The sequence below is a fragment of the Sturnus vulgaris genome, chromosome 1, assembly GCF_052056855.1.
Source record: "Sturnus vulgaris isolate bStuVul1 chromosome 1, bStuVul1.hap1, whole genome shotgun sequence".
Classification (NCBI taxonomy): domain Eukaryota; kingdom Metazoa; phylum Chordata; class Aves; order Passeriformes; family Sturnidae; genus Sturnus; species Sturnus vulgaris.
Genome location: NC_142243.1, coordinates 83815589 through 83841091, shown reverse-complemented (window position 1 = coordinate 83841091; position 25503 = coordinate 83815589). Strand labels below are relative to the sequence as shown.

General features: G+C 34.6%; 1 protein-coding gene across 1 annotated transcript in view; it reads right to left on the bottom strand.

Annotated features, from left to right (window-relative positions):
• Positions 1-3848: 3848 nt before the first annotated feature.
• Positions 3849-25503, bottom strand: part of DNAH5 (dynein axonemal heavy chain 5) — a 121122-nt gene continuing 99467 nt past the window's right edge. Inside the window, exons 66-79 of the mRNA XM_088170925.1 lie at positions 22687-22930; positions 21559-21673; positions 20918-21108; positions 19965-20086; positions 18937-19086; positions 17044-17289; positions 15548-15767; positions 14749-14954; positions 13793-13996; positions 12971-13186; positions 11950-12162; positions 10511-10663; positions 7914-8145; positions 3849-6560 (exon numbers count right to left, since the gene is read on the bottom strand). Coding sequence (XP_088027051.1) covers positions 6409-6560; positions 7914-8145; positions 10511-10663; positions 11950-12162; positions 12971-13186; positions 13793-13996; positions 14749-14954; positions 15548-15767; positions 17044-17289; positions 18937-19086; positions 19965-20086; positions 20918-21108; positions 21559-21673; positions 22687-22930 — 2664 coding nt within the window. The 3' untranslated portion in view covers positions 3849-6408. The remainder of the gene's footprint in view (positions 6561-7913; positions 8146-10510; positions 10664-11949; positions 12163-12970; positions 13187-13792; positions 13997-14748; positions 14955-15547; positions 15768-17043; positions 17290-18936; positions 19087-19964; positions 20087-20917; positions 21109-21558; positions 21674-22686; positions 22931-25503) is intronic.

The window sequence follows — 25503 nt, the reverse complement described above, 5'->3', positions numbered from 1 at the left end:
CCTAATGTGATTTCATTCGCTGACAACATCCAAACTCAAGACAGGTTCAATCCTGAACACAAACTGCCAAATACTGCTGCTTTCAGTACACATCATGGGCAATGAGAAACTACCACACAATCAAGCTGTTAAGACAATTCGGAATGGTAACAGAATTGTCAAAGGTTTGGCACAATAATTGGAACCACAGTGCAATCCTGAAATTTTCTTATCTAGTGTGTGAAAAACACAAGTACATCATTATACATGTTTAACTTCTCATACCTGCATAACATTGTAAATCTCAGTAATTGTCTTGTAGTTCAATATTCATGTGGCATTACAAACAAATTTTATATCACATTTAATTTTACATCAAAGGAAAGCCTTCAAAAAATTATCAGTTTTCATTATAATGCAGCCAACCAACAGCACATCAACCAGATTAAAGAGGCAGGCACACCACCTCTTTATAGACACTTTATATAGACAAAAAATATATCTTTTTAATTCATTTTAATAAATGCTTCTGGTAAAAGCACAACAGTATGAAACTGAGAATAGGAAAACTAGTTGTCCTGTTGTACTTAAAATACTTGCTCCTGTAATATATGCATTGTTAAGAACCAGACATATGCCATCTCTTGTAAAAAAAAAATCTGCCATAGTATCTACAGTGATACTGGATAGACTCCAGTTAAAGGTCACTGGTATAATAAAGAAGCTGGAGTGTCTCTCCCACAAGGTAAGCCAGAGAGAGTAGGACCATTCAGTCTGGAACAGAGAAGACTCAAGGGGAATCTTATTAATATGTGTAAATAAATGAAGGGATGATGTAAAGAGCACAGAGCCAAGCTCTTTTCAGTGGCACCCAGTGATAGGACAAGAAGCAAAGAGCACAAACTCAAACATAGGAGGTACTGCATGAAGATCAGGAAACACTTATTTTCACTATGAGGGTGACTGAGCACTGACAGAAGTCATCCAGAGCAGCTGTGGAGTTTCCACCCCTTTGAGAAATTAAAAATTTACCTGGACACAATCCTAGGCACCTAGATCTAGGAGACCCTACTTGAGCAGGGGACTGGACAAGATGACCTCTAGAGCTCCCTGCTAACCTCAACAATTCTGTGATACCACAACATCTCTTACAAGTAATAAACCAACAGAGCATTTTCCTTAAAACTATTTCAGTAAGTAGACTGTTTAGTAAAATATTGAAGTGATTCTGATCCATCTCAACTTTTACACATGGTCCTCCCCCTTCTCTTTGGCCCCAGGTTTTTCCTTCTTTTCAAAGTCAAGGACTCATTCAACACATTGCAAAGTGTCCCCTATTCATGAAGTAGTATTCTGAGATCTCTGGCTGTATAAAACTTCATTCACCAAATGGATGGGTTGGATATTTAAAGAGCCTGGTTTTCCATCTGACCAACTTAATAAAATGAAGACCAGAAACTATTGTTCATCCAGTGAATACAGCTAGCTCCTGTAGCATTATTATTGTCTTTTTAATTTTTAAAAGGATAAAACAAGAAAAGATTCACTGAAATCTGCCTAAAAACAAAACCCAACTCAGTATTACATTTCTCAGTTACTATGTTGGGCTCAAGCAGAACTTATATTGTGCTGACATGACACAGATGCCAATTCATCAAATTTTGAGATCTAAAGACCACCAATCAGCATGTCTCTTCACACAGATTTCACTCCCATTATGTTCTGACATACCTCCTCCCATTGTGAAATTTCTTCTGTTTTGCACAGATCATGCATTTCTTAATTGATTTCTCCTTTTATCCAAGTAACAAATTCGTTGTTTATCAACCATAACTCACCTGAAACAACTTACTTTGAAAGAATACAGAAGAGCTTTATTTCAGAAGTAAGGATTACTATTCAGAAGTTAGAGACCAAAATGCAGAAAGGAAATCATCCTACAAGCTTTTTGGAGCTTTACTACACAACAATGCAGTGTCAAGAAGAAACGCAAAGCAACTTATTTCATGTATAAACTGAAGGAAACATTTTTTCTTGGAAGGTACAATCCTTTGAGCTTTGGCTGCAATGATTATTATCTCCTCTCATCTGCACATTTTACACAAAGTATTTTAAATGAAACAATACTGATTTATGCAAGTAATAAAATCATAGAATAACTTGGATTGGAAGGGACCTTTAAAGGTCATTTAGTCCAACCTCCCTGAAATGTTAAACTAGATGAGGTTCCCCAGAGCCCCATCCAACCTGGCCTTGAATGTTTACAGAGATGAAGCATCTACCACCTACCTGAGCAACCTGCTTTAATGTTTCACCACTTTTATTACAAAAAATTCTTTTTCTTGAGCCTAGTCTAAGTCTGCTCTCTCCTAGGTTAAAACTGTTGTTCCTTGTTTTACAACAACAAGCCCTACTAATGTTTTTCCCCATCTTTCTTATAAGCCGATTTTAAGCAAAAGGAATTGATTTGTGAGAATGATGTCCTGCAGAAGTGACTTCTGCTGAGCACATCTTACTTCACAAAGCATTTCTAGGAATTCTTTGTGCACACGCTCTTGTCACAGTCTTCTACAGTGCTTATGAGCTTCATCATCAGTTAACATTTCCTTTCTAAGCATATATTAATCAGATTGGAAAAGACAATGAAAGATAAGATGAGCCACTTACAGGGCTCTTCCCAAACTAAGCTACTACTATTTTGCTGGAATTGCAGTTCACTCAGAGCAAGACAGAGAACTAATTCAGCTTAAAAAGAGAAAAGCATAATGTGATGTTTAATATAGTAACTTAAATAGGTCAGTTAACAAGAGATTCCAGGTTACACTTTTCTGCAAAAATTACACCTTTTATATTCAAAAAATGGAGGGTGGTGGGGGAGACACTTTGCAGGAGGAGCTATATATATTGGCTGCCATTCTTGTGGCAGTGTAACAGGGAAACTGAAAACTTTGTTATTTGCAGGCAACTCATGTAAAAACAGTGTCTTAACAAGTTACTCTGCCTTCTGTTCAATCATGTTAACCTCTTTTCACAGACGGTTCACAGAGTTTCCTAACTCTTCTTTTCCTGTGTGTAGATTTTCTTGTTCTAAGATAACACCTTTGGAAAAAAAAATCGTGTTTTTACATCAGCAAACATCTGTTGTTTTTCTTACCAAAATAGGATAGCTCTTACCCTCTGACAGCAAAAACTAAAATAACTCCTTCGGTTCTCCAAGTGATTGCAATGCAAATAACTCTACTAAAATGTTAAAGGCCAGCATCCATTTTAAAGAACAGCTCTAACTAAAAAGTATTTTAACTATGCCTTTCTCTTCTCTCTTTTTCTTCAGCCAACTTTTCCAGTGTTGGTTCAATAGCTTTCTGTTTTGGGTATTTGTTTAAAAGACTGAATATGCAAGTAAATACCAAGAAATGTCTAATTTTATGTATAGACTTCAAGGGAAAAGTGAGATTGGTAACATATATTTGCTTTTAAGTTTTAAAAGCTCCGATTTTAATTACATTTTCCTATATTAATATATCATATAATATATGATCACTTATAATAAAATTAAAGCATCCAGTGTAAGAACAAAAGCTATAGAGTAATACAGTCCTTGGAAAAGCTGTATAGTGCAAATTAAATGTGAGAAGCTCCAGTAGATGGTACATCTTGGGATCCACAAACATGTCAAGAAATCCTCTTTTATTTAATCTGTTCAATAGACCTTTAGTTTTACACAACTGATAAGCAACTTGTCTCACATGCAACCACCTCTGCAGCATTGATTTTTCAAGTGTTCTACGTGTTCCAAAAGCCTTCAGATATTTGTATACACCTATAACGTCTGTGCAATGTGAATGTGAAAGATAAAAATTAAAATGTGGTAATATGAACACTAGTCAACCTTTATTTCAAGATTCATTAGGAAGCCACTTAGTACATCTAGCTCTGGGTAATTAAAATAGGATAACTGTTCAAGCAAGGAATGAAAAAAAGAACCCCATATAATAAAGAAAAACTGATTTTTTCAATATTGATTTAATTATGAAAATAATTTAATTAAGGATATTTCAGAATAAGAAGCAGTTTCTTATTAATCCAATTTTTGTACATATACCACAGCAATGTACTCTGATTTAAAAAAAAATCCTTTTCAGTTATGACAACCACACTTACTGGTAGTTTAGAATTGCACTGCCTACTGAGCTTGAAACTTGAATTTTTCTTTTTCCTTATAATTTCAAAAGTGTAACAAATCACAACTCTGAGAAAAGTGACCTAGGAGCTAAGAGGTATAAGTGTAGGCACAGAGCTTGAAGAAAAAGCTTTTCTGAAGAGAAGCTCATATAGTAATATACCCTACACAGCACAGTATATATTTGAAGGATGAGGTTGCTTATTTTAAGTACTCTAAAATTTATAGGGACTTCAAAGCACTATGATGAAACTCTAATATCTGAACCTAAGTCAGAACATTATTTTACTATTAATTCCAAGATTAAATTGTATAATATTTATTTTTAAGTATTCTCCAAAATACATGTATTTATCATGCCCAATATGTGAAATTCATATAGAGAAGACCTTCTGTAACCCTGAACTCCTCCAGACCCTCGAATTTATAGTGCTTAATAGCAGCATGATTGAAGTCTGTGAATTTCCATTCAGTACCAATAGCAGAGCCAAAGAGTTCTACACATCCAATTCTACAATACATGAGGTTTGGTTATTTTATTGACATTCCTTTCCATTGAAGGATTTCATTATTCATTTCTGATATGAAGATGAACAAGAAACAGTTAATTTTTCCCCCTGTTTTAAGGCACATGTCAGGGAACAGGCTGCTTGGCAGGGGCGGTGGAGCTGGAAGCCAAGAGCCACATCAGGGTGGGCAGGGCAAAGCTCTCTCTGACAAGGACACTGTCCCATGTCACCTGAACAAAAAAGAGAGCAGCCAGGGCCAGCAAACACATCAATGACTGCCAGATGAGGCTGTAATAACAGGGCAGATCTGAGGTCAAGCCAGAAAGATGTGTCAGCAAGGCAGGGCCTGAAGAGATGAGGATAACCAGGCACTGCCCCTCAGATCAAGGCAAGGCTTTAGCAAATGAGGCAGGTGCAGTTCGAGCTGCACCATGTGTTCTCCCAGCCCAGGCAACAAAATCTCTGGGAGAGCAGTGTATGCACTCTGGCCCCGGACATAATATTACATTTCAAGGGCTCATTGAACTTTCCCCTGCCTCATTTTTCCATCCTTGGTGGTGGTTTTGCAGACACCTAAAGAGTTGATGCCAAACCTTTTGCAAAAAGAAAGCTAAAACAGAAATAACAGTGATGGCCAATATCAATTGATTTACTGACCTAACAGACTTTGGAATAGCTAGAATCACCAATGTGGGAAACTATTCTTTTCCCTACTATTCCCATAGAAAATCACACTCTGAAAAAAATATGCACAGTCCCCTCACTGAGAATTACTCTTGGGTTTGAATATGTCCACTGTATCTATAACAATGATAGTAGAAAAAAATGCCCAATTTGAAGCTTATGTGGTTTTTAAATTCTCAGTATGAGTGACTTGCACAAGGATGAAATATGTTCATCTCCTTCAGAGAGGAAGGTCTTGGTGTAAGACAACAGTCCATGGCAATTTAGAACTCCAGTGAGTATCCAGACAGCTCCTGGAAGTTTGAACATGGTGCTTCAAGGTTCAATAAAGAACACTTCAACCCTTCTAACTTTATTTATTTATTGCCATACCTAAATTAAAATATTTTCTATTAAAGATTTTCACATATTTAATTTGTATCGCTGAGAGTTATTTGGCAGCTGTCAAATGCTTGCTTTCCTCTGTAACATAATGAATTTGTTCCCCAAGTAGTGAAAATAGTGTGATATTTTTCCAGCCTTACCTTCTTTATTTAGACAGCAAGCAAATTATCAGCTAGGAAATAAATCTTGGAATATAATCTTGAGGGATTTTAATTAATATGAATGAGCAACAGAGCTTAGTTTTCCATAGGTGACACACACACAAAAAACCCCCAAAAAAACAGCTTTGCATTAGCCTCTTGAAGGTAAGTTCTGATACAACAATATCTACTACCAAAAAGTAACAATGTTCAAATCAATGAATCTTTATTCAAGGTAAAATTAAGCACACAGAAGGAGTACTTATGCACACATAAGTGATAGGAGCCCTAAATATTTGTCATGATTTTTCAAAGATACCAAAGTTAATGTCACTATAAGATGTAGCATTTATAGGCCTATTGTAGAGGTTTATTGAGGACAAATTTATAAAAATACCATAATGGAGTCTATGATTTAGAAATAATATTTTTAGAAGTGTTCCACTGTGTATCTAACTACATGTTAATGTTTGCAATGTTTGCATTTAAAATCAGAAAATAACTCCTGGAAACCTTTTTTTTTTTTTTAACATTACTTGACATCACACAGAAGTGCTACTCCACGGAGCACCCAGTGCTCTGGAGGCTGACGGGTTTTAAGATCCATAGCAGCAATGTAATTGAGATCTGTTCGACTGCTCTTCTTGTAGACCGGACATGAATACAGACGTGGATCTTTTGCAGCTGAAAAGACAGAAGAGACATAAAGAGTATTTCAACTAAGTTGAAAAAATGGGGCCCTAAGGGACTGATCATAAGGCAAATGGAAAATTGAATTCAAGTTCAATAGCACACTGCTCTCTATTTGCTACTGCAGCTGAAGGACATACATGCTTTGGAAATGCTTGTAGGTTTAAGATTTAACAGGAGCACCTAGGAACTGATGTAAAGCAAGATATAGAAATGGATACTCTAGAGTAATTAGTGTTCTTATTAGTTCAATCTGCCCACTGAACATTACTTCTTATCAATGTATTATGTCAAAATAAAATTTTCCTACTTTGGACAACCTGGTTTTAAATGCATTTAGTATTTTAGAGTATACAAGTCATCAACTACTTCACTGCAGAATTAGAACAGTAGTCTAGTTATTCTCAGTACTTCAGTATTTAGTATCTTAGCTGCTGATCATGCCTTTTATAAAATATTAGCTATTCAAAATAACATGTTAGCAAGCTTTGCTTTTAGAGGTGGAATGCTTTTGAACAGACTTTTCCAATTTTATGTTCTGCAGTGGATTATTCTGTTTTACATCCCTATTCAACAGCATGTCCTATTCTATATGCAAGAACCCACCACAATAAGACAAATTACAAATATACACAGCATTGTCCTTAGCCCCATAAATTTCCTTTCCATTCCTACATTTCTCTTCTGCCTCAAAGAGAAAACATCTCCCATCACCTCACTCCACCTCTTGCTTGCTTCCATGAGCTCAAAATCAGACTTGTCCAGAAAAAAAAAATACATTTTTATAAATATATACATTATATATATATAAATAAAACATGTTATCTATAAACACAATATATATATGTATATATATGTGTATGTGTGTATATATAATCCATGTATATCTCATACATTGTGTACACATATACATATATATATATAAAAATAAAACTTATAAGTAAGTTACATACATTTTTGGCATGAGTGAAAGAGATTATTTAGATTTATGGAGGCTATAGAGATCAGAGAGTTTATGTATAAGAAAGATGGTGTTTTCTGGGATATACATTGTCAATATGTACAGTTTACCTGTAAATGGGTTTCAAAGTTCTTAACACCATTAAGATCATGTGTAGAGACTTAAAAATATTAGGAAAGTGCCTACCATCAATTATGAAGCAAGCCTGAAAATACATTTTCAATGGAAGACTGGGAAGTCTCCCCTATTGAAAGATATTTGCTATGTATACAATGATTAGCAACAGCCTCATGAAATCCCTACAGCCCAAAACATTTCAATGTAGTTAAACAAAAAGTTATATGGAATTCAATGGAAATAACATCCTTTGCAATACTGTTACTTACTGTTATTCTCTGCATATATCCTTATAACTGGCATCAGCTCAAACAGCACCTTGGGTTTAGATTCTGTCAGTCTCATGTTTCTTCTGTCCCAACCAGCTCCTTCCAAATACAGCCCATACACGTAGACACCTTCTGAAGGAGGGCTTGTGATATCATCCTTCATCCATTTAGTGACTTCATTGCACAGCACTACACTGTCAAGGGCCCATCCTTTGTTAGCTCTTGTTATTTCCTGCCCAAGCCAAGACAAAAGTTAAGTGGTTATATTTTCAGATGAGCACAGAACCCTTTTTCCCAGCAGTTATTGGAAATAAATTTGTATGGCCATAACATATCCTCCTCAGTACAAAATAAAAACCCAATTCCTTAAGATGTCCATGTTCACAGAAGGGAACATGGTGTTTTCTCTAAGGGAGTAATGACATGGCACTACAAGAAAGCTTTCAGTACCTTTTCCACTATAATTGGTTTTAATTTCTTTCTATTATATAAAATATCTAAAGACCATACCAAGTAACAAAACCACTGAATGCCAATGGCAGCCAGCTGTTGTGCACACAAAAATTTCACATATTTGATGAGATGAGAAAACCTTACCTGCATGTGGTATGTGAAACATATTTTCTGGGTTTACCTTCCTTTACCTGTACCCCTCCGCTTCAGTAACCATATTCTAACGAGTAAGAACTCACTCAGCTCTAAAGCTATGTAAAGAGACTGCAAAAAACCTGGTAGTTAATGCATTGGACAACACTCAGTTCTCAGTTGCCCAGTTCTTTACCATCCCATGCAAATAAGTTATGGCAAACCAAAGTTTTATCCTGGTCTTCCAATGGCTTCAAAAATCTTTGTTTGAAGTAATTGTAATGAATGCTTGTCTGACGCTGCAGTTACTTTGATGATCTAAAAAAACACAAGGCTTATAGCTCAGTGATCATTCTGGTTCTTCCTCTTTCTCATTTCTATTTGTTTTACCACACAGCAAAGCCCAGAAACTCACTTTGGTATTTAGCTGGGATATTAGGTTGTTACATATCCACAGTTCCTTTTTACAGAATCAGAAAATTCTGTAGTTTCCAACTGCTTTGGATGCGGCTAGTAAACCTTTTCTATGAGCTTGGATGCAAAAGATAGTCCCAGTTTAGGACTGTTCACTCAAAATAAATACTTTGTTACATAATTCCAAGGCTATATGCCTGAAATTTTAAATTACACTACCCAGACCTCAGAGTAAGAGGGGATATTTTTCCAACACTACAAATCATTCTCGTCTTCAAAAGTTTGGGGTTTTTTTCCTGCGGTCCCATTGTATTTTCATGTTAGTATTATTTTTTAATTTTACACATTCCAGACACTTACTGTCTCCAGTATGTCCCTTTTTGCTGACCAACACAGGCATTTATTGCTTCCTTCTAAAGTAAAAAAGTTACTGAGCAGCCAACACAATCACCAAATCTACGTACATACATTAGCAAGCTCATCAAATATCATACTTATATGCACTAATAAAAGAAAGTCTTTCCCACATCCTGAAGAAAGACCTAATCAGCTACTGAACAGCAGAACTGAAATGTAAGACTAATTCTGAACAGTTTTTCTGCCCACTCTCCAGTCAGGTAAGTACTGAACACAGAACAAAAGAGAGGGGGAAAATGGGAAATTCATGGGATCAATGACCATTCTCAGAGTTATCTCAATGGATACGAAACCAAATATTTTTCTAGGCTACTTTAATAATGTTGTGAGGTAGCCTCTACTTATCTGGGCCTTGATTAACACAGAAAACATATTTTAACATATTTTAACGTATTTTAGTGGTTGATATACTGAAAAAGTATGTGTGAAGAAAAAGCAGTTCACTCAGGAAATGTTAGACATTTCCTGACATCTTCCCATGTGTATAAATGTTGGAACCCTGAAGCCTGGGAGTTTTGAACTTTCTTTGCTTTCTGGCACTGACCCTCAAAAGAACACTGCTTTTGACTTGAGGCCTTGGAGAAGGCTTCCAGATTTGAGTGATGGAGTTGGGATCACTGGTGTGTAGTTTGAATAGAGGTGTGTAATATCACGTGGTGAAGGGTTTGGGATTTGGGGTTTTAGAATACAGTAATAGGTACGGGACAAGATGGAGGTTCTTGGGCATTGTCTCTTTCCTTCTGGTTGTTCCTTCTTCTTCATGATTTCATGTAGTAGTTTTTGGCTGGATAGATAATCCTGCAGTGCAGGTCATGGGTGTTTGGTCATGGGGTCAAAAGTATAAAAAAATATAGATGTTAGTGTTTAATTGGAGAGTTAGGCTTTAAAAGACCTTGTAACTAGCTAGATTCACTGAAATTTTCTCACTTTTAGCTTGTTAGCTAGAAGTGCTGCAGAACTCTCTGTACTATAGATAAGAATTAATAAACAACTGAGTCCAAAAACAAAAATCCATCTCTCGTGCTTCAATCCTGACTCCGAGTGAAGGCAGAAGAAAAAAGAAAATAACCACTAATATGTGGAACGGCTAATATATAAACTCATCCTTCATCAGACAATACATTTTATTTTTAAAAGCATGTTAAAAAAATAAGCAGAATAAGACTTCAAACACAATTTACCTGTCTCACTGCAGTTAAAAATCCTTGAGGATTAAAAAATCCTGTCATCCAGAAACAGTTTGGTCGACTTTCAAAAATCCACTTGTAAAACTGGTGATTTCTTTCTAGAAGCTCAGTAAACCAGAAACCAAGTGTACTGGAAGGCCAAGACGCCTAAAAACAGTAAACGTTTAAAAATAGCATGCTGTCAAGAAAATCTGAGTCTTCCCATGGTATTAAATAATATAATATTAGCAAAGCATATTTGAAGATCATCTATCATATCTTGACTTTAATCTGATGCTTAAACTTTGCATCCCACTGAAACCTGAAGCAAATTCTTTCTCTATTCAAATTCCATTTCAAGTTCCATTTAAACTTTTAATGCTCTCTGTGGTAATTGTCCATTTTATCACATTTTTGCAAGGTTAGACAGCTGTATAACCTAAGAAAAATTGCATATACATCTTTATAATTCCAAGATCAATATATCAAGACAACATGATTTCTGTAAAACTGTTCTGCATTTTTATTCTTAATAAAACCTAAGGAAAACTGAACTTGAACTATGTGGAGATATAGCTGTGTTTTGAAGCATCTGTTTAGATCTAGGTTTTGTACACTTTGTCAGTAGAAACAAAAGCAAACAACAAAAAACCTCCCCATTTTTCTTTCCATCAGTTGCTGTTAACAGCTCTAATTATCCCTGAAAACAATTTTTATGGGGAGAGGCTGAGAGCTGGGATTGTTTAGCGTGGAGGAGGCTCAAAGGAGACAATATGTTTATATCTAGTGGAGAATGGAAGAAGTTGGAGCCTGATCCTTGTCAGCAACAGGAGAGAAGGTAATGGGAACAAGATGAAATGTCAGAAAATCTGTTTCAGCTTGAGAGGTTTTTTGTGGTTTTGGCTGTTGGTTGGTTGATTGATTGGTTTTTACTGTGAAGGTGATCAAACAGTGGAATGGGCTGCACCTCTCTGATTCTGGAGACTCCTGGGAAACCTGCTTTAGCTGACCCTTTCAGAAGTGTGATTAAACTAGATTGTCTCCATAGGTCCTTTCCAGCATCTACTATTCTGTAATTATAATGTGACTATTACTCAAACTCAAACTACACTGATTTTGACCAAGATGGATGGGCCACCTCTACTTAACCCTGAAAAGGAATATATATATATGGGTGCTAAAAATCCATCATCACATTTTAAATTTCTCTCCTCTCTCTGGCTTTTTTATCCTGCTTAAAATGACAAATATCTGCATACCTCAATTTCATTTCAATTTTTATAAATGAAAGAAGGCTTGTTTGACTATGTTTATTTCAGCATAAAATCTATTCCAGCAGTAACTCTTCCGAAACATAGTTTAAAAAATGTTTGCTATAATTCTAGCAGTTTAATCTAGTTTCTTCAGAAATTGATTTTTTTTATTTCTTCCCAGAACAAGTGATGTGCACCTACCTTTTTCCAGCTTGCAGGAATCCTTCCATCATACATGCAGTCTAAAGCATCCCTCAGATTTTCACTCATAACTATTGTCCCATCAATGGCAAGTTTGAGATCAGTCAGAGTGTTTCTCACTAAAGAAATAACTCTTTGCATTTGTTCAATCTCCTGTCGTAAAAATATGTGCATAGGTTGAAAAGGTCCCATGTTCATTAGTTTTTCTTTTACCTGTTGGTAGAAAACCAAAGATCCCTCAATAGAGGTGGTAAAACAAAGTTGGCTTTATGTTAATGTTAGGCCCCAATATGATCTTTGAGACATAAGATAATTTATTTATGAGCTTAAATGGTCAGTTTGGCACCTCCCTTGAATTACCTGCAAGAGAGAAATACAGAATTTGTTCCTAGAGAAGTCTATGATGCTGAGACTATGTTTTTAGTCTAAGTCATTATTTAGTCTGTATATCATTCTTTGAACTAATGCCACTTAAAGAGCTTGTAGGCTGTTTACCTTAGTTCAAAGAACTCAGCTTTAGTTCCACAAGCAGTTCCAAGGCTCTCTTTGCATAAACTAATCAAGCATAATTGCCCCAGCTACTTTGCTTCAACAGAGCAGCAATGCCTGGGAACTCTCACAATACCAGGCAGTCTTGTATTCTAACCAAACTCACTGATAGATTTTTAATCAAAAGTGTAAAATTAACAAATAAACAGCTGCAAGAATGTAACTGGAAATTTTATTTTATTTCAACAGCCTCAGTTAACAGATGATGGTCCTACCTCCCCCATAGTGCAAATGACAAGTTAACGGGTTTAATATTTCTGAAAAAGTTCTTACAAAAGCACTTCAGCACACATTTAATGACTTCATTATAAACGTTAATAGTTTGGCCACACTTCTTTAAAATACAAAGTATCGCCTATATGAATTAATTCAAATATGTTTTTAGAAAGTTGTTGGTTGTTTCTGGGGGGTTTTTTTAATCCAAAAGAGGCAAGATGGAGCAAATGTTTTTGCCAGAATTTCATTAACTCACTTCAAATGGTACATAATCAGCAGGAAGTTTTTCCAGCATATCATCAGCCAGTCTGGCTACAACTGCTTCTCGAGTTTCACCTCCTCCACTAGAGCTATCTTTAGGCTGAATACTGAGAATGGTATCCAATACATCTTTGGAAACTTTACTTTGGTAGGTGATATCCGCATTGGGATGCAAACCAAACACCTCTGGTGTATCATAAGCAGGAAGGCTCTACATAGTAAAACATAAAAAGAGTACAACTGGAGATTTAGAAGCAAATCAATTTAAAAGCACACAAAAAAATCCCCAAACAAAAAACCATACAACTGAACACACACAAAAAAACCAAATAAAAACCAGAAAATAACCCTAGATTACTGTTAAGTAAGAAGCCACATTTCTGAAAAGTCTTAAGGCAAATAACTTGCTATGGTCTATTTGTCATGCCACAGCCCAAATCACACCAAACAAATTGTGTTTTAACAATTATGCACTATTTTAATAATAAACGTTTACTCTCATATATCTAGACCTTTTATTTCAAAGAGGCTGTACCCAATGTCTGGACCCCATTCTTTTCCCTCTTTAATAATGTTGCGCCTTTAGGTATGTCCCACAAGCAAACCTCATGAAAAAGAAAATATATATTGCTGTCATGAAGATGATAACATTGTTAGCAATAATTAGTTGTCACTAATAGATGCGTCAGTTGCTAGAAATCAGTTTTAAAATATTTGAATGAAAACAAAATACAAGTACACAGAAAAAAAAAAAAAAGAAAAATTATAGGGAATCAGGAGCTTATGAGAAACAAGTGAATAGCTTTCATTTACCAACCTGTATGTACTGAAGGTATTGATCCACCATAGTACATTTGGGTATGCTGTATCCTTTATAGAAGCTGAATTCCTGACTGAATGTATTTTCACTGAACCAAACCTTCACAAAGGTGTTAATGAGTCTTTTGTCAAAGTCGTCTGTCACACGACCACCATACTGGATCTCACCTATCATGTAAGAAACAGTACTCCAGGAGATCCCCTAAAACCAAGCAGAAAGCACTGATTTTACCTAATCCTCGTCTTATTTACTTAGATCTGCTTTAGGAAAAACAGCTGATGCACCATGTCTGTCCCATTTGGAAGAAAGTTACTTTCTATTAGTCTTTTTTCATTATAGTCTTGTGTTTCCAGAACACCTACAAGGATTTCTCAAAGTATAATTTATTGACAAATTCAAGAGCATCTTGAAGACAGCAAGAAGGTTACAGATATATTTGAATCCTCCTTTCACTTAAAATGCCGAATGCAAATTGCCCTGCCTCTCTGCATGACAACTGACTATATGAAAGTGAGAAACATAGGAGGCACTCTTGTATAATCATTTAAAACCACTTTCAATTTCTTCATGCTGCAAAGATAGGTTGGGGGGGCAAATTCTTATAATTTTTACTTGAAATAGATTTTTTAAAAGAGTATTTTTAATATCCCTTTTTAATTAATTGACTTAATTAGAATTGAAAAGAAGGTCTATGCTTCTAAGGTTTATATTTCTGAGATAGCTGGGAAGCCTTTTTTCTCAATGTAGAAGTTAATATAGAAATTAAACATGCACTGGATTAGAAGCCTAAGTCTGCTGCTGTAGACAGGTATACTTGAAATATTGAATGTTTGTGGAAAAACAATAAGTTAAAATCACTCTTGTAGTTCAGTTATTAGGAAGCATTTACATACGTTCCACTACTAGAAATATCCATCATCTTAATCCATCTGTCCCCCAAAATCATTAATTACCTTCTTGGTATCCATGCGATTCAGGTGGTTTTGAACAAACTGCACAGTAGCATTGAAATCAGCCTGATTAAACTCGTAGGGTATATTCCAACCCAGAGACCCAAACTTGCGTCTTTCCTGAACGGTGGAGTGCAGAAAGGCTACAGCATACAACAGTGGTTTCCATTGCACCATTTTACTGGCATCTAATAAATCCTGGCTGACACCTATTGATTGCAAATGGGACAATCAAAGTAATCGTCTTTTTCAAAACTACTTCAAGTCAGTGATAAAACATCATTCAAGAGATAGTCACTTGGCTCTCTGCCTCTCTCAAGGGTAAATTATTGTCCCACCAAGTGTTCTGTGCTGGAGACAGTTTATAGCATGTTAAGTTGCTCAAATTAAAAGAGTAAACTTCAGGGGGAAAAAAACCCACAATTTACTAATAGCTAAATTCTCATCAAGTTGTTTTCTGCACAGAATCATTTTCTTTTATTTTATGTAAAGAGCAATCAATAGCCAACCATGTAATTTTTCTGCCAAAAGACAGAATATTAAAAATTCAAACACTTTGAATGGAGATAGTAGAAGCCAACACTTGAGAAAAGGCTTTTCCTGTTTTGCTATCCAATTAGTTCTGGCAACAGAATGTCAGCAAATCTTCTCTTTAATTTTCAAAACAAAAACTAAGATGTGTCCTGGTATCATTGTGATCAGTTCCCCATACTAGCTTACACCTAGTAGCAGTTTAGCATGACCACATAAGAGCATCACAGTCCAAAGTTTAATTTTAAATCATTACCATTCTAGCACTCACCACTGTATGTTCTCTTTAGTCCAGCTCTGAGCCCTTGTGGTGGTTCATTGGTAAACTTAATTGACATTTGAAGAAGAGTGATGGGGAACTGTTTGTGAATATCAGTTGTCATCCACAGTCGAAAGCTTTCATGAACAGTCTCTGTCTCTAAGACAGTGTCCATTAACTCATCCAGAAAGTCAAGTCCAAGGTGGCAGTTTTGCAGAAGTGCCCAACCTCCCTAATTTAAAACAATAGAATATCAAAAGTTATCAACATTGTTCACAAACTGAAATCACTCCTTGAGGGGAGCTAAGCTGTGGGCTGTTTCTTCTAAAGATGGTGTTAGCTTATTTGGGTTTTTTTCACCTGAACAAGTGGTCCCTACTTGTCTCATCTGGTCTTTTCAAGTAGTCTCTACCTTTTCCATTTCAATACATTTAAAACATATCTTGTCATGACAACAGTGGTGATAGAAACCGAAAATTTTTGACTAACATAAGGGAGCTCGGGAGCTCCATAGAGCAACCTGCTAAACTTTGTTCCTCACAAGGGTCCCAGGCTTGGAAAACAACCAAATAAACATACATAATTAATCTATCCCCATCAAATCAATAGATGTCAAACTTTCTTATAAGAATTAACCTATTTCATTATAGGCATTTCATGTACTTCTTCATAAAGAGGGCTTGTGAGACAGTGAGGGAAACGGCATTTCTTGTAACTAAACAAAAAAATATTCCTCTCCCCTATTTTTGAATGGGTTTCTTCTCATTTGATCTGCTAATTAGTTCCTTGTGAGAAGTTATCAAACAAGAATCTGGAGCAAAAGTCAGAGTAAAACAGGTTATAAAAAGAAACTCATAATACAGGAGAGTAAGATCAGTATTTTCACATCAGCAGGCATAGCAGTAGTATCACCTGATACATAAAGCATGCCAAATTGGAACACCTCAGTTTTCTCATACAGATAGTTTTGTTCTTTAATTCCTCTTCCTGTAAAATGCCAGTGCTACCAGATTGTCCCTCTCAAGCCCAAATTCAGACTACAGCAATAACTTGCTATACTACCTTCTTTTACTCAAGTTTATGTAACTATCAATAGCATATTTGGAATTCTTTTTCTTCATTTAACGAAATACATCCATAATAATAAAAATAAAAACCTAAAAATATAATCTGAAATGCCTATAGAAGAATATTTACTGGTGATATAACCAGAAACACCAAAAATCAATTCAGCTATGTTCATCAGTCTGCAATCAACTATAAAAACTCCATTTTATATGAAAAGAACTCCATTTTCAATGAAAAGCATCTGCACAATAGCAAGACGCTTGTTATGGTAAATTGAAGGACTTTGAAAAGACAGTTCTCTTGCTTAGGACATTTATATAAATAAATGTTGGGGTTTGCATCAGCATTAACTAGCCACCAAACAATATTTTCTCAAGGCAGGATTTTTATTTCTGAGTGTTTAATACAGAGAGAAAAATGTTCCAATTTTTGTTGCTTACATGAGTCATTGTCTGCTGTAGAAGTTTACGAGCATGGATTCCTTGCCCCTGGCCCATGGAAACACAAAACGTTTCTGTCTTCAGTCTTTTTCCCAAAGCAATAATTGAGTCTGTAGGATCAGAGCCCATGGAAAGAAGGCATATGAGGGGAGTACGTGGATCTGACTCTTCCCATGTTTTCTCCAAGTCCAAGATGACTCCCTCTGCGTATTTCTCTCCCATAGTGTCAGTGATATATTTTCTTGCCTATATTGAAAAGGGTAAATTTAACTTGCAACCCAACCATTTAATACTGTTTTCTTTCCAGTGTAAATACTACCAATAAGTCAACTGAAGACCAAAGGCTGCTAAAAATTTGTATCAAAAATATAAATACACAAGTTTATTTTTACATGTCAACACATCATACTGTCTTTGAAAGTGTTATTTCTTATAGCTTTATATGATCATTTAAAATTTTTAAAATAACTATATATTACTATATATCTGTATGCATCATTGTATATAAGAACTATAACTAGAGTATAATAAAAATAATAACTTCTCTAAAGGTTTAGAAAATTTTTAATTATTTAAAGATATATCCATTAAATAATGTAACTCTAAGCCTCAAAATCTAGAAAAATAGGAGAGAAGGATTAAAGATGGGCTTCAAAGCTCTAAAGTCTTTCTCACCTTCACAGTTAAACAAGCAATGACTTAACAGTAGCAATGAATTAACAGTAGCAATGATTAAAATAACTAAGTAGATGATCCAGAGGAAAAAGTGAAAATAATCTCTTATCCCTTTTTTATTTATCTTTAAAAATACTAGATTATTGTTCTTTTTTGCAAAAAAATAGAAAAAGCTCCTTCAAACAATCTGAGATGATCTTGCTTGTGTTCTTTCCCCCCCCCACAGCTTTTGTCTTAGATAAATCTTCCCCTTAATACCTGTGGGTTACTTCTCAGAGACAGAAAGACATTCAGTGTTAAACATTTGATAAACTATCAGTTTTTATAAAACCATCATAAGATGAAAGTTTTCCTTGCCCCATTAACAGTAAGGAGGAACTAATTTTGCATGGTCTTTCAGACACATAGCAGACATCATAGAGATATTCTTTATACAGTACTGCTTAACCTATTGATTGCAGTTACACCAATAATTGCTGAGATTTTCTCTGAATCCAATCACGATGTCTAAAGATATGCATCAATACAATTAATACCACACTTCAAGTGATTCCAAGATTCCAATTTCAGTAAACTATCATTAATTGCTCTGAATTGTCAGTAATTTTATAATTTTTTGTTCTTGTGTACTGGAGAAGAACGTAAAGGTAAAAAATAGGCTCCTAGAAGATGATTTTTCTTTAAAAAAGATCTATTTAATAAACTTTAATTTTATACTTTTTTAATAAATGGCTTTAAATTGAGAGCTTTGAGCAGATTTTAATAAAGATTTTTTCTAAAGTGGGTCCAATTCTTCCATATAGGAAATAGTTTCTCAATTAAATAATTTAGAACTTTCTCTCAGCCAGTCGAGTTCATTAGAATATTTTACTTCAGGCTAACACGGGAACACTTCTAAAATTCCAGTGGGCAAGCAAAGATAGCCAAAAGTATCCTCTGAACTAATAAAGGAGATCTAGATAAACACATATGATTCCAGCAGAAATCACCACATTGATATCCACCACAGTGGATAATATTTGTTCAATATATTGGAATAATTTTGTTATCACGACCTTTGTAACAAATACATAATTGATCTGAAAAGAATTTCAGAAAATACAACATAAAGGTCCATTACAAAAAGGTGTTCAGCATTATATAAGATACTACAGACCTGCATTCTGGAAACTCGTTCTAGCAATACCTAAATAGGCCAGGTAGGCTGTATGAAGATACCTGAGCTATGGTCCTGTCAGGACACCAGGATCGGATAAGAAGAAGATGTCTGAAGCAGTCCAGAGATTGACCATAGCCACTAGGAACCAATTCTTCTTCGGGATTCTTACTATCAAACCAGATTTTCCACTGTTTCTCTTCTCTGGAAATCTGCAATTATACCAACAAAGAAGCAAATATCACTAAACAGACAAGTCATATTTGCACTGCCGCTAGGTCACCAACTTGTAATGAGTGTCAGAGACACGTAATCCACAACCAGGCATTTGTTTAGAGGTATTCTTCCACAGATTTGATAAGGCTTGAAAATAAGGATAAAGATTAAAAATTATAGGATAAATCTTCAGAAAGTTCAGTATGCTATTGTAGAATGCAACACCCTGGAGCATTCACATTCTGAAAACAGGAGCTACAGTATTTTCACTATAATCAGTATTTTCTATTATGATATAATAGCATAGCTATGTCAGAACATGGATACCTAGGCACAGACACAGGTTTGAGAACATCAAGTACAAAATTGCTCCCCACATGAAAGCACAGAAAAGTTTTCTTCACCCATACCAAAAGCTCTTTACAATTAGCTACAATACATTTAGTGTCCAATAACACTATTCATACAAGTACTGAATTTACTGAATACCTTCTCACTAACTTTTACTCCATGTAACCAGAGAAATATTGGAACAAACATAAAACAGTGTAAGAAAGCACAACAGGGATGTAAGATAATCTAACAACCTGAAAAGAATAAAGTTGCAATGTATGAATTGTATAATGACAAGTTGAATCCCAATCTGAAATTATTATAATTATATAAAGCATGAACACTCTATACTCTTCTTATTTTCCTGTGGGTGGCTGAGTTTTATACCAACATAGGTTGCTAAGCAGTCAGGGCCATAATTTGGCTATCTGCTGTCAGTTTTGTTTCTCTTCTATAAAATAAACCAGTTTCCACCACAGGGCTTGAATACCAGACAATTACTCGTTAAACAAGAGATCAACTTTTAAAAGCTCTTACATACCTGATCAAGAATATCTGAAAACTGTTCAAGCTTACTGAGTTCCACCAAGTTCAACCAAGTCATATCCAGAATCCATTTAGCCGGCTTAGGAGGACAAGCTTTAAGGTCTAGGGAAGCACCACCTGCAAAAAATTGAAATTAGTTATTAGTACTTTTGGAGAGGCAAAGAAAAATAAAGAAAATAAAAGGGAAAAAACAAATACAGTACTCCATTTTAAATCATGGTGTTACAGGAGTTTTCTACCTTGCAAAAACATGCCATATTTGATCAAGATGAGTTTGCAATTTGGTTAGTTTTTTATTTTTTTTATGTACCTTAAACAGAAGTCTTAACCAATTTATATTTGGAGGCTTTACTGTTTTTTTGCAATGTGCCTGGATATAAAAGCTTTTTGGGAAAAGATATTCTGAAGATTCAACATGGAAAAATTAATATATATAATCCTTAAATAAATGCTGCCTGGAAAATTAAGTCCCTTGAAAAGGTAATACAAAATGGATCCAAACTTTCAGGTGAACTCAGTGCTTGTATGCAGTCAAGACCAAAGCCATGACCTTGTCACATGCAGCTGAGACTCCAATGCTCTTTTAAACTGTGAGCATCATTTTCTATTCCTATTTGCTCCCATTACTATGTTTAGTGCAATAATAATTTTTCTAAGATAAACACATAACTGATGGTATTTGAGCAGCAAATATAAAGGATACTTAACAATATTCCTTTTAAAGTCTCATGATTACAAAGATATATTCATCAATATTAAGTGTGCTGCTATAAATTAGAACTACCATAAAATGTTGTCTGTCACCAGATCAGAATGATAAACATGTATTCTTACAATTGACTGGTTTCTCATGGGCAAAAGGAAGGAGCATACTGGCTAGGAGATACAAATGCATAAATTTTCTATAGTAATAATGTGCTCTCCTTAAAATTTATTCATAGTTCCAACCTTTAATAAGTGTCAGAAATTCTTCGTGCTTCACTCTGTTTCTTTGTATATCAATCTTCAAAGTAAGCAGCAATGTGAAAAGAAATTTGTGCTCCTCATAGAGCCCTCGGGCAGTATATTTGAATACTTCATACGTCATATGGTCAATAATATTGGTAACCCTCTTGCTGGTTATAGGGCTCTTGATAGACCTGTTAGAAGAAAGGTCTGAAGTTGAAAGTTGATTTGTTTACGCTTTATAAAAGGGAATACTATGCAAAAACAAAAAAGTTCTATGTTTTCAAAACATGAAAAATAGATCACAAACAGAATATCAGAGAGCAAGCTGGCAACAACTTTCAGATTGAAGCAACAACCAAAAAAAAAATACTTTCTAATTAAACCTTTTTGCCCAGCTGAAAATCAATGCAGTATAATGGGTTTTAATTATCTAATGACAAATTTCGAAGGATTCTACATTAGAAGGTTCTTGTCCTTGCTAACTGACAAAGTTGTATGGGTATTTAAGCTGAAAATTCATGTCAAGATTGTAAGAAGCAACAGTCTTCTTTCTGATATTAGTTTACAATAAACCTTTACTGTACTACAAGCACCTCTAGAACTGGGTAAATACAAATTATACTTATTTTTAGCTAAATTACCTGGATAGGGAGCGGTCAAAAAGCCCCAAAAACTGCCAAAGCGATGTCTGATACATGACATTGACCATGCTCATCTCAGTGATAAGGAAGTACAAGATGCTTCCTCGAGTTGCAACTGAAGAATGAGAAAGAAAAATTTGTTAAAAGTAGAAATGCAGAGCAGAAAACTTTAACACTCCAAAACAAGTACAGGGACTTTAATTATAACTCAAGATCCTTGAGTTCCTCTATCCTTTACTGCCAGAAAAATAATAAAATCATTCATTTAATCCTCATTTATACATCATGGGGAAAAAATCTTTTCTGTAATTAATGCAAACTATGTAAAGCCTCGTTTTCAAATACGAGCGTATGTGGAGAGCAGTTTGATAGTACATTGCGATACTGAGGTCATCAGCAGAACATATAAAAATTATAGCTGTATGAAATACTTTTTAGTGTCCAAATTTATTTTTACAGACTTTTACAGAGTCATAAAAGTCAAACGAACTATATTGATTTAACTTGCCCAGAACTGATTTAACTTCTTTTTAGTAGTCAATTTTAAACGCAGAGGTTTTACAATAACTGCAATGCTTCTGGTACACTAACTGTACCATCTTACACATTTCCTAGAATGCAGGCAATTACAGAGAGCTATTTTTTCCCCGCTTTTCTCACATTATTATCTGTCAGTTAAAAGTCAAAAGACTTTTGTCTTTTGTGTTGATTATATATGTTGACTAAATGTGTTGGCTATAATAACCTAAGGATAAATGATGAAGCACTCATCAGAAAGAGTACTTAATGTTATATAAGCTCTGTAAAAGAATGTCAACATATGGAACCCAAACATATAATTACCTAAACACCCTAATGACTGATACACTTGTTTATAGAGCAATAGAAAGTTTACAAAGAGAACAATTCACTCAATTTTATAAATTCCACATGAAACATAACATTGACTGTTTTCTCCATTACAATTCAATATGACATCTCCTGGATACATTTCACTTTCAGGGAAACACAGATCTCTCCCATCAGTTTTGGTCTTCCTGATCTCATCCTACAATTTCTCCTACACTAAGTATTGATGTTTTAAGTAAATGGTCTAGCTGCTTGTCTTCCATCACTACCTTCACTCACCAGGTCTGTACTCTTCACGGGCTGAATTGATCTGTACTTCAGTTTCAGCAGAAGTTTGCAGTTTCTGTGTTACTTCTTCAGCAGTCTTCTTAGTGGTACTCAATACAATTAGTAGAGTCTCATCATCTGCCAGAGAACTCTTAGTGCTTGTAAGTCGAAATAAAAGGTTATCTTCTAGGTCTTTAATTCTCCTTTTATTCATAGTCACATCTTCAATAAGATCAGTTCTTTCTTTCTCTAATTCCTATCAGATTACATGGTAATATTAGGGAAAAAATATTATTTATGACTTGCTTTACAATAACTGTATTGAAAATTTAGTCTCAATACCATTCTTAGTCATCAAATCAAGCATTAGATATTTCAAGAAGTGCCAATACTCCTCCATCAAATAGGGATAATTTCAGCCTCTCACTAAAATGCTTCATTGATTAAGAAAGTATGTAGAACTTCAGTTACTTTACTACAAGTATTTATTTTATATGTTTAGCAATATAATCTGGGTGGTTTATGTATCTAGTTTATTTTCCGGTGCCCAAATATAGAAGATGGATTACTATTAATCAAGAGTTTTACATAAAAAAAACAGCTATTTGAAATCTCTAGAAAAATACTTTTCAGCTATAATAGTCCTTTCAGTTCATTCTTAATATTAATCTTTAAAAACTTAATATAAATTAGTCCCTCAGAGATAAAAATCCTCAACTGAAATATCGCTAAATGTTTCAATACAGTGAAGTAAAAAGAAGAGAGAGGATGAGCTAAGAGTTTTTCATAAGATAAGGTTCAAATGAATCTTATGAATGAACAGTAAGTGAGCCAGTTGGCAGAAATATTTGCTGTCTAGAAAAATACTTCACAAAGTTTACAAAGGTCTGGCGAATAATTTTAACAATGTCTCTCCAAACTTGGAAGTTCCGTGTTCACTCCATCATTGCCAAGTCCATTTCCACGTTGCTTAGGGGCTGCCAATATTCCAAAGAAACAGAGACAACACTAAGAAATACATGATCTCTCCTGTAGCACTAGAGACACAATTGACCTGAGCCCTTAGCGAGGCTTAAGGAAAGGTTTTACTCCCTCATTTGAGTAGTCTTCAGTTATACAGCTTTGAAAAATTATTACAACTCTTGAAATTATTTTTTTTTAATTTTTCCACGTTCTAAACTTCTGGTCTTCTCAACTTACATTCTCCTCGTACATTCCTAATTCAAGCACTTATTTGTTTTAAAGAATGCCCTTGTATCTTAAAAAGGAATTGAGAAAAATCATCTTATTATTATCAGATTTAGAGTTTTTTCTTGGTATATTGAAACGTCATAACCATCATCAGGTAGAAAATATGTAGTGGGACAAACATTTTAGAATAATGCAAACACAACATAATTTACAAGCTGTGCTTACTTATTCAAAAGATTCTGCCAATAACTGATGACAAGAGACAAGAAAACTACAGTTACCTGCATTTCAATCAACTGTTGCTTCATGGAACTGAAGAAAAACAGGTAAGAGTTTCATGGAGCATTTTTTTCATGCAAGTTTGATGAAGTAGCAACTATTTTTTTAAGAATAGCATTAAAAGAAAGTTATCATCCAATTTAAATAATAATTAACATACTGAGCCAAATTAAACTTGATGTTTTTCTGAGTTCAGTTTAAAAAGTTTAACACACTTTAGAATTCAAAAATAAATACAGAATAATACAAATATTAGAATACAAAAATAAATGCAAAATAAAAACAGAAAGCTATTCTCCTCATAAGAAGAGCTTGACAAACAAGGTGGAAACAGAGTTACCAAGCTAAAGTGAAGTAAGCCTAGATGAAAACCTTAGAGAAAAAAAAAAGATGCATTTATTAAACTCTTAAAATGCTTTTTGTGGATCAGAAAGTGTAAACAGTCTAAAGCTTTCTTCATATCATCAAAATTTTCCATTCATAAGACCAAGGATGCAGAAAAAGTAAGCCAAGTTACCATGTACATAAATTCAAGGAACTTGCACCAAAGAGATTATATTCAGTTTTATGGAATTCCTTTCACAAGGAGATGACATTTTACTGACTGCACCAAAGAATGCTATTTCTTGTTAATATTCATAAAATATGAAAGCTGCTACATAGCTTATATCATCCTCTCACAAAATGATTCACAACTACAAGGATTTGCATCAACTGTTCCTTACAAAACTTAAGCCTTTTCCCAGCAAAAATCTTGATATATGAATGTGAAAATTCAAAAAGCCATAAAGAGTTATTGTGTATTATAACTCCACTGCTAATCTGGCTTACCTATGACACAAAATAAACAAGTTTTTGTCAAATTACATAACAGCCAATGTATCAAAATAATGATATCATTAAAATATCATGTTATACTACCTTCAGACATATTTCTAATCTCTCAAATCCTATTATTCCAAGAAATATAGTAGAATCAAATTTATACAGATATACCATCTGCCCGTTGACCTTATGCTTCACTTGTATCTTACAATTGGTTTAACATTCTGGTAGAAAGTAAGAAATCAGTACCAGTGTTCCTATCAGTAAACAATTTTGTGAGATGTATGTGACAAAGATTCTTCTAATGGGCATACCAGACAACAGAGAGTCAGACTTCGCAGAAACTTTAAATAACATACTGTAAACACTCATTTCCCTTGCTGGAGGTCTAAACCTCATTCACTCTAAGACCAGAACCATATAAGAGATGATAGAATGAGAAGAAGGACAGAAATGTACATAAAAATCTTGATCTCTGCTTTCAAATAAATCATCTCTTTTGTTTCTGAGACAGAGGTTCCACATGTACATTGT